Source organism: Heptranchias perlo, unplaced genomic scaffold, assembly GCF_035084215.1.
Source record: "Heptranchias perlo isolate sHepPer1 unplaced genomic scaffold, sHepPer1.hap1 HAP1_SCAFFOLD_1679, whole genome shotgun sequence".
Classification (NCBI taxonomy): domain Eukaryota; kingdom Metazoa; phylum Chordata; class Chondrichthyes; order Hexanchiformes; family Hexanchidae; genus Heptranchias; species Heptranchias perlo.
Genome location: NW_027138946.1, coordinates 20,600 through 29,660, shown reverse-complemented (window position 1 = coordinate 29,660; position 9,061 = coordinate 20,600). Strand labels below are relative to the sequence as shown.

The 9,061-nt window shown below is 51.9% G+C and overlaps 1 protein-coding gene across 1 annotated transcript; it reads left to right on the top strand.

Moving 5' to 3' along the window:
* Nucleotides 1-208: 208 nt before the first annotated feature.
* Nucleotides 209-9,061, top strand: pagr1 (PAXIP1 associated glutamate-rich protein 1). The gene is made up of 4 exons (XM_067977695.1): nt 209-381; nt 3,753-4,055; nt 7,059-7,138; nt 7,433-9,061. The coding sequence occupies exons 2-4, from the start codon at nt 3,769-3,771 to the stop codon at nt 7,612-7,614; spliced, it is 549 nt and encodes a 182-aa protein (XP_067833796.1). The 5' UTR covers nt 209-381; nt 3,753-3,768; the 3' UTR covers nt 7,615-9,061.

Sequence of the window (9,061 nt, the reverse complement as noted above, 5' to 3'; positions counted from 1 at the left end):
TCTCCCAGCCGGAAACAGATTCAAATCCGCCGCGCGCTGCTGTCAATCATCGTTTCCCGCCGGAACTGACGCCGCTCCGCGCGTTGACTGAGGCCTCGGATCGAGGGCCCGAAGAGAGACCCCTCCCCCCGGCCCGTGGATCGAGGGCCCGGAGAGGACCCCTCCCCCCGGCCCGTGGATCGAGGGCCCGGAGAGTCCCCGACTCCCCCGGCCCGTGGATCGAGGGCCCGGAGAGTCCCCTCCCCCCCGGCCCGTGGATCGAGGGCCCGGAGAGACCGCTCCCCCCCGGCCCGTGGATCGAGGGCCCGGAGAGTCCGCTCCCCCCGGGCCCGTGGATCGAGGGCCCGGAGTGACCCCTCTCCTCCCCCGGACGGTCAGACGGTGAGCGCCCTGTTTTCAGTTAAATAAACCCGGGCCCGGGCCTGGAGCGGGTCGGTGATGTGATTTGTGGGGGGGGGGGGGGGTTCGGTCAGATTCTCCCCCGACCCCCTGGGGAATTTTTTATTGCCCATCCCTGATTGACCGTGGATGGTCCACACTGCAGGCACAGTGCGCCGCGTGGTGAAGGGAGTGAATGTTTAGGGTGGTGGATGGGGTGCCAATCAAGCGGGCTGCGATATCTTGGATGGTGTCGAGCTTCTTGAGTGTTGTTGGAGCTGCACTCATCAGGCAAGTGGAGAGTATTCCATCACACTCCTGACTTGTGCCTTGTAGATGGTGGAAAGTAGGCTTTGGGGACAGGTGAGGAGGTGAGTCACTCGCCGCAGAATACCCAGCCTCTGACCTGCTCTCGTAGCCACAGTATTTATATGGCTGGTCCAGTTAAGTTTCTGGTCAATGGTGACCCCCAGGATGTTGATGGTGGGGGATTCGGTGATGGTAATGCCGTTGAATGTCAAGGGGAGGTGGTTGACCCTCTCTTGCTGAGATGATCATTGCCTGGCATTTGTCTGTGAATGTTACTTGCCACTTATGAGCCCAAAGCCTGGATATTGGCCAGGTCTTGCTGCATGTGGGCTCGGACTGATTCATTATTTGAGGGTTTGCGAATGGAACTGAACACTGTGCAATCATCAGCGAACATCCCCATTTCTGATCTTATGATGGAGGGAAGGTCATTGATGAAGGCAAGCTGAAGATGGTTGGGCCTTGGACACTGCCCTGAGGAAACTCCTGCAGCAATGCCCTGGGGCTGAGATGATTGGCCTCCAACAACCACTACCATCTTCCTTTGTGCTCGGTATGACTCCCAGCCACTGGAGAGTTTTTCCCCTGATTCCCATTGACTTCAATTTTACTCGGACTCCTTGTGCCACATTCGGTCAAATGCTGCCTTGATGTCAAGGGCAGTCACTCTCACCTCACCTCTGGAAATTCAGCTCTTTTGACCATGTTCTGGACCAAGGCTGTAATGAGGTCTGGAGCCGAGTGGTCCTGGCGGAACCCAACTGAGCATCGGTGAGCAGGTTATTGGTGAGTAAGTGCCGCTTGATAGCACTGTCGATGACACCTTCCATTACTTTGCTGATGATTGAGAGTAGACTGATGGGGCGGTAATAGGGCCGGATTGACTTGTCCTGCTTTTTGTGGACAGGACAACCTGGGCAATTTTCCAACATTGTCGGGTAGATGCCAGTGTTGTAGCTGTACTGGAACAGCTTGACCAGAGGCGCAGCTAGTCTGGAGCACAAGTCTTCAGCACTACAGCCGGATGTTGTCAGGACCCATCGCCTTTGCTGTATCCAGTGCACTCAGCCGTTTCTTTGATATCACATGGAGTGAATCGAATTGGCTGAAGACCTGGCTTCTGTGATGGTGGGGATATCGGGAGGAGGCAGAGATGATCATCCACTCGGCACTTCTGGCTGAAGATTATTCCAAATGCTTCAGCCTTGTCTTTTGCGCTCACATGCTGCACTCTGCCATCATTGAGGATGGGGATGTTTGCAGAGCCCTCCTCCTCCCGTTAGTTGTTTAATTTTCCACCACCATTCACGAGCTGGATGTGGCAGGAACGCCAGAGCTTTGATCTGTATCCGTTGGTTGTGGAATCGCTTAGCTCTGTCTATAGCATGTTGCTTCACGGTTTAGCATGCATGTAGTCCTGAGTTGTAGCTTCACCAGGTTGGCACTTCATTTTTAGGTACGCCTGGTGCTGCTCCTGACATGCTCTTCTACATTCCTCATTGATCCAGGGTTGATCCCCTGGCTGTTGGTAATTGGTAGAGTGAGGAATATGCCGGGCCATGAGGTTACAGATTGTGCTGGAATACAGTTCTGCTGCTGCCGATGACCCACAGCGCCTCGTGGATACCCAGTTTTGATCTGCTAGATCTGTTCTGAATCTATCCCATTTAGCACGGTGGTAGTGCCACATAACACGTCCTCAGTGCGAAGACAGGACTTCGTCTCCACGAGGACTGTGCGGTGGTCACTCCTACCAATACTGTCATGGACAGATGCATCTGCGACAGGTGGATTGGTGAGGACGAGGTTTTTCCCTCGTGTTGGTTTGCTCACCACCAGTCTGGCAGCTATGTCTTTCAGGACTCGGCCAGCTCGGTCAGTAGTGGTGTTACCGAGCCACTCTTGGTGATGGACATTGAAGTCCCCCACCCAGAGTACATTCTGTGCCCTTGCTGCCCTCAGTGCTTCCTCCAGGTGGTGTTCAACATGGAGGAGGACTGATTCATCAGCTGAGGGAGGACGGTAGGTGATAATCAGCAGGAGGTTCCCTTGCCCATGTTTGACCTGATGCCATGAGATTTCATGGGGCCCAGAGTCAATGTTGAGGACTCCCAGGGCCACTCCCTCCTGACTGTATATCACTGTACTGGCACCTCTGGTCAGTCTGTCCTGCTGTTGGGACAGGACATATCCAGGGATGGTGATGGAAGAGTCTGGGACATTGGCTGAAAGGTATGATTCTGTGAGTATGGCTATGTCAGGCTGTTGTTTGACGAGTCTGTGGGACAGCTCTCCCAATTTTGGCACAAGTCCCCAGATGTTAGTGAGGAGGACTTTGCAGGGTCGACTGGGCTTGGTTTGCCTGTATCGTGTCCGGTGCCGAGTGGTCCGTCTGGTTTTATTCTTATGACTTTCTTTAGCGAGATTTTACAACTGAGTGGCTTGCTCGGCCATTTGAGGGCAATTAAGAATCAAACACATTGCTGTGGGTCTGGAGTCACATATAGGCCAGACCGGGTAAGGACGGCAGGTTTCCTTCCCTAAAGGACATTCGTGAACTAGATTGGTTTTTACGTCAATCCAGTAGTTTCATGGCCACCATTACTGATGCTAGTATTTTTGATTCCAGATTTTATTTAATTAATTGAATTTAAATTCCCCAGCTGCCGTGGCGGGATTTGAATTCATGACTCTGGATTATTAGTCCAGGCCTCTGGATTACTAATCCAGTAACATAACCACTCTGCTACTGTATCCGAATTGATGCCCCCCTGTCTGAACCCCTCCCCCAACAGGGAATTGATGTCCCCCCCCTGTCTGAACCCCTCCCCAATGGGGTATTCATGCTCCCCTGTACTGCCCCTACCCCAGTGGGGTTTTTACACAGCACGTCCCATTGCAATGATCATAGTGGAGTTGATAAAACGGAGAGGGCAGAATTGTACGGAGATTAAATCACATCCTGCTGAAGTCTGGTCTGGTCAGAAATCTCCTGGGCTCTGTGTGTGTTGCTTCACCTTCCCATTGCCTGCCTCTAACGTGTGTCTGGTTCCCTCTCCCCACAGTGTGGATGGCCCAGGGATGACCATGCAGTGTGAGGAGCCTGGGACTGCTGTGGGTCTGGAGGGACTGACCCTGGAGACTGAGGAGGACTGGTGTGTGGGCTGTAGTGATGTGGAATTGGAGAATGCGGACAGGTGGAGCCCAGGCCACCAGGAGATTCGCCGAATGTACGAGATTCTGTCTGACAAGGGCACCCTGGAGTTGAGGGTGAGACCACTGCCCCGGCGTGCCCCCACCCCTGAAGCAGACCCGCAGGAGGAGGAGGAGGAAGAAGAGGAGGAGGCAGAGGAGGAGGAGGCAGAGAAGTAAGCCGCCCAGCTTTGGCCCAAAGAGCTAATGGGACTGGTGTTTCTTATGGGTGGCAGGGTGATGGTTCCTTACCGTGAGCTGCCCGGTGATGGTGGCACGATGAGGACGCGGCGCCTGTGTGGGTGAGGACGCGGCGCCTGTGTAGGGGGTGGTGGTGTGTGTCAGCTTCGCCTCTGACTTCTGAGCGGTTCGAATCGCTCCCACTCCTTGGTTCTAGACCTTGGACTAATTTGGGGGTTGTGACAAAGTGCAGCAGACAACTGGTTTTGGTGCACGAAACTTTGACCTTTATTCAAAAGAGAAAATACAACACAACAATCTTAACACTCTAATAAAATGGGGAACACTTCGATTCACGAGGGAAATTACAGTAGAAAGATATCTCACCCCTCCCAACCCCACTGTACAAGCTAAGTTGGACTCTAAAGGGCCAGAGATAATGCTCACCAAACGAATCCTTGACAGTATTTCACCCAGAGGTAAGTCAAGAATAGATTGTAGAGTGGAAACTTTGCGGATCTTCGGTTTTCTCCCGAGTTGGTTTTCTTTGGTCGCGGTGGCCCAATATTACCCGGTTGGTTGGTGGTAATATTCGGTTGGTTGTTTCGTAAGGCCTTTATTGCCGCGAGGTGTCTGATGGTCACTGGGACTGTTGCTCTGGTTTCTTCATGTGTGTCGGCCTGCTTCTAGAGCTGCTGACCTTCTCTCTGTTGCCCCCTCGCCTTGTTGTTCGCTGGAAGCTGCTCTTCCTTCCAGAGACAGGCAGAACAAGACGAGCAGAACACAAGCGCAAGAGCGAGAGAGGTTTCGAGTTTCCACTTCTATATCCCTCTCTTACAATAGTCTTCATCACTTTAAAAAAACACTTCATGTCTGTTTAAACAGTTCTTACAAAGTCCTTAAGAATCGTTGATGGCTTTTTGATGGTCCCTCATCATGTTGCAATTGCTTCTCCTGATGGGTCATTGTTAATTCTGATTTTTTAGAGCTTGTCACACAAGGCTTCCTTTTGTATCCAACGTCCTAGGTGTTGATCAGTTTTGCTTTAAAACAAAGACATGGCCCCACCATGTCTGGAGCAGTTGCCTTTTTCAATGGCAGTGAGTGTTGACCACCTGCTGTAGGTTTTGCATTCAAACGGAGACATGTCTGAAGCAGTAATTCTCCCACATTCCATGTGTGTGTTGTTGATTCGTCTGGTGACCTCTCACCTATCCTTCCATCTTAGGATTTTGGTCAATGGCCAAAGTTTTCCATACTCAGGGAAAAGGTGAATTTCTTTAGGGTTTATCTCCGAGTTTTGGGGGATCTGTGAATTTTGAGAATCTTACACCTGTGGCGATGAGGACGCAGTGCCTGTGGCGATTTTTTAAAATTCGCTTATGGGATGTGGGGGTTGCTGGCGAGGCCTTGAGAAGGTGGTGGTGAGCCGCCTTCTTGAACCGCTGCAGTCCGTGTGGTGAAGATTCTCCCACAGTGCTGTTAGGAAGGGAGTTGCAGGATTTTGACCCAGCGACGATAAGACGGTGCCTGTGGTGATGATACGACGGTGCCTGCAGCAAATGTAATCCCACTATTTAAAAAAAGGATGGAGAGAGAACACAGGGAATTACAGACCAGTTAGCCTAACATCAGTAGTGGGGAAAATGCTAGAGTCTATTATAAAAGATGTGATAACAGAACACTTGGAGGGCATTCACGGGATTGGACAAAGTCAGTATGGGTTTATGAAAGGGAAATCATGCTTAACAAATCTACTGGAGTTTTATGAGGATATAACTAGTAGAATAGATAGGGGAGAACCAGTGGATGTGATGTATTTGGATTTTCAGAAGGCTTTTGATAAGGTCCCACACAAGAGGTTAGTGTGCAAAATTAAAGCACATGGGATTGGGGGTAATATACTGGCATGGATTGAAAATTGGTTGACAGACAGGAAACAGAGAGTAGGAATAAACGGGTCTTTTTCCGGGTGGCAGGCAGTGACTAGTGATTTGGATGAGGGAACTAAATGTAACATTTCCAAGTTTGCAGACGACACAAAGCTGGGGTGGAATGTGAGCTGTGAGGAGGATGCAAAGAGGCTCCAATGTGATTTAGACAAGTTGGGTGAGTGGGCAAGAACATGGCAGATGCAGTATAACGTGGATAAATGTGAGGTTATCCACTTTGGTTGTAAAAACAGAAAGGCAGATTATTATCTGAATGGTGATAGATTGGGAAAAGGGGAGGTGCAGCGAGACCTGGGTGTCCTTGTACACCAGTCGCTGAAAGCGAGCATTCAGGTACAGCAAGCAGTTAGGAAGGCGAATGGTATGTTGGCCTTCATTGCAAGAGGATTTGAGTACAGGAACAGGGATGTCTTACTGCAGTTATACAGGGCCTTGGTGAGACCACATCTGGAGTATTGTGTGCAGTTTTGGTTTCCTTATCTGAGGCAGGATGTCCATGCCATGGAGGGAGTGCAACGAAGGTTTACCAGACTGATTCCCGGGATGGCAGGACTGACGTATGAAGAGAGATTGGGTCGACTAGGCCTATATTCACTCGAGTTTAGAAGAATGAGAGGTGATCTCATCAAAACATATAAAATTCTAACAGGACTAGAGAGACTAGATGCAGGGAGGATGTTCCCGATGGCTGGGGAGTCCAGGACCAGGGGTCACAGTCTCAGGATACGGGGTATGCCATTTAGAACAGAGATGAGGAGAAATTTCTTCACTCAGAGGGTGGTGAACCTGTGGAATTCTCTACCACAGAAGGCAGTGGAGGCCAAGTCATTAGATATATTCAAGAAGGAGATAGATATATTTCTTAATGCTAAAGGGATATGAGGAAAAAGCAGGAACAGGGTACTGAGTTAGACGATCAGCCATGATCATTTTGAATGGCGGAGCAGGCCCGAATGGCCTACTCTTGCTCCTATTTTCTATGTTTCTATGATGACGTGGTGCCTGTGGCGATGCCGTCTCCTTTCCGTGTTCTCTCTCTCTTTCCAGACCTCAAGCACCGACTGAATTTGACTTTGACGATGAACCAACACCCCAGAAATCGTTCTTCGGGATGCGCCGGAATCCAGGTGAGAATGGAGAACTGGGAGATGGGGCAAGAACCAGCGTGGGGACAGTGCCCAGACCAGGGAGGGCATGAGTATTGTGCCAGTGTCTGATAGGGCAGCACTACACCTGGCAGTGAAAGGTCAGTGTGTGACCCACTGCCCCACCCAGTCTCCGTCAGAGAGAGGAGTCCTTCACCCCCTCTGTCTGGGGGATAGGATTTAACTCCAGGTCCCAGAGGGTGAAAGGTCAGTATGTTAATCCCTGAGAACCCTCAGCCGCCTCTTGAATGATTTTCCCTGGATCTGCTTTCCCAGGAAGCTGCACACGGACACAGAGGCGAGAGGCCCGCCTGGATAAGGTGCTGTCAGACATGAAGAGGCACAAGAAGATCGAAGAGCAAATGATGAAGACTGGAAAAGATCTCTTTGAGTTGGAGGGAGACCAGCCGGTCACTCCGACTCGATCCCGGGGAATCTTCCAACGCCGAAAGTACTGAGTCGAGGCTCCTTGATCCAGGTCTGCGGGAGTCCGGGGCAAGGCCTGAGCCAGGGGGTGGTGGGGTTAACTGAATGTAGAGCAGTCTCAACACCTGGCCCCTTAACACAACGGGTGAATGTGTGGCTCTCCACTCCAACCGTTGATTCCACCCACTGCTCATATCCTGTACTAACTTATCAATGGGTAGGGGAAGTTCCCCACACCTACCTGTCTCACCCCCTCACGGTGCCGACTCTCCCTCAGGTACAGTTCCTGAAGGTGCCGACTCTCCCTCAGGTACAGTTCCTGAAGGTGCTGACTCTCCCTCAGGTACAGTTCCTGAAGGTGCCAACTCTCCCTCAGGTACAGTTCCTGAATGTGCCGACTCTCCCTCAGGTACAGTTCCTGAAGGTGCCAACTCTCCCTCAGGTACAGTTCCTGAAGGTGCCGACTCTCCCTCAGGTACAGTTCCTGAAGGTGCCGACTCTCCCTCAGGTACAGTTCCTGAAGGTGCCAACTCTCCCTCAGGTACAGTTCCTGAAGGTGCCGACTCTCCCTGGGGTACAGTTCCTGAAGGTGCTGACTCTCCCTCAGGTACAGTTCCTGAAGGTGCCAATTCTCCCTCAGGTACAGTTCCTGAAGGTGCTGACTCTCCCTGGGGTACAGTTCCTGAAGGTGCTGACTCTCCCTCAGGTACAGTTCCCCTGAAGGTGCCGACTCTCCCTCAGGTACAGTTCCCCTGAAGGTGCCGACTCTCCCTGGGGTACAGTTCCTGAATGTGCCGACTCTCCCTGGGGTACAGTTCCTGATGGTGCTGACTCTCCCTGGGGTACAGTTCCTGAAGGTGCTGACTCTCTCTGGGGTACAGTTCCTGAAGGTGCCGACTCTCCCTGGGGTACAGTTCCTGAAGGTGCCGACTCTCCCTGGGGTACAGTTCCTGAAGGTGCCGACTCTCCCTGGGGTACAGTTCCTGAAGGTGCCGACTCTCCCTGGGGTACAGTTCCTGAAGGTGCCGACTCTCCCTGGGGTACAGTTCCTGAAGGTGCCGACTCTCCCTGGGGTACAGTTCCAGCCCATGACCGGAACAAGGGGGTGGTCCTGATGCTACAGGCACAGGGTGGGTAGTGTTTCGACCCCCCCCCCCCACGTCCCCTGTGCCCAGGCAGAGGAAGCTTTGTGAATTGGAAGGGAGGAAAACCAAAGATCTGAGCATGCTGCGTTAACAATATATGATGGCTGCTCCACTGAACTGACAGTCTGACAGTCTCCCCCTCTCCTCGCCACCCCCCCGACACACACACACACACACACACACACACACACACACACAAAGGAATGCTCCCAAGTCCCAGGGAGTGCGAGGAGTCAGGGATTCACAACTCGGCATGTCCTTCAGGATTTGGCATGTACGTGTTCTGTATTTCTCTCGCCTTCTGTGCACCAATTAAAGACTTTGTTTTTCTGTA

Bases quoted from the DNA above. Each gene is read 5' to 3' on its own strand.
- pagr1 (XM_067977695.1), top strand. From the start codon at position 3,769: ATGACCATGCAGTGTGAGGAGCCTGGGACTGCTGTGGGTCTGGAGGGA. The intron at 4,056-7,058 runs GTAAGCCGCCCA...CTCTCTTTCCAG, and splicing joins GAGGAGGAGGAGGCAGAGAA to ACCTCAAGCACCGACTGAAT. The intron at 7,139-7,432 runs GTGAGAATGGAG...CTGCTTTCCCAG, and splicing joins CGGGATGCGCCGGAATCCAG to GAAGCTGCACACGGACACAG.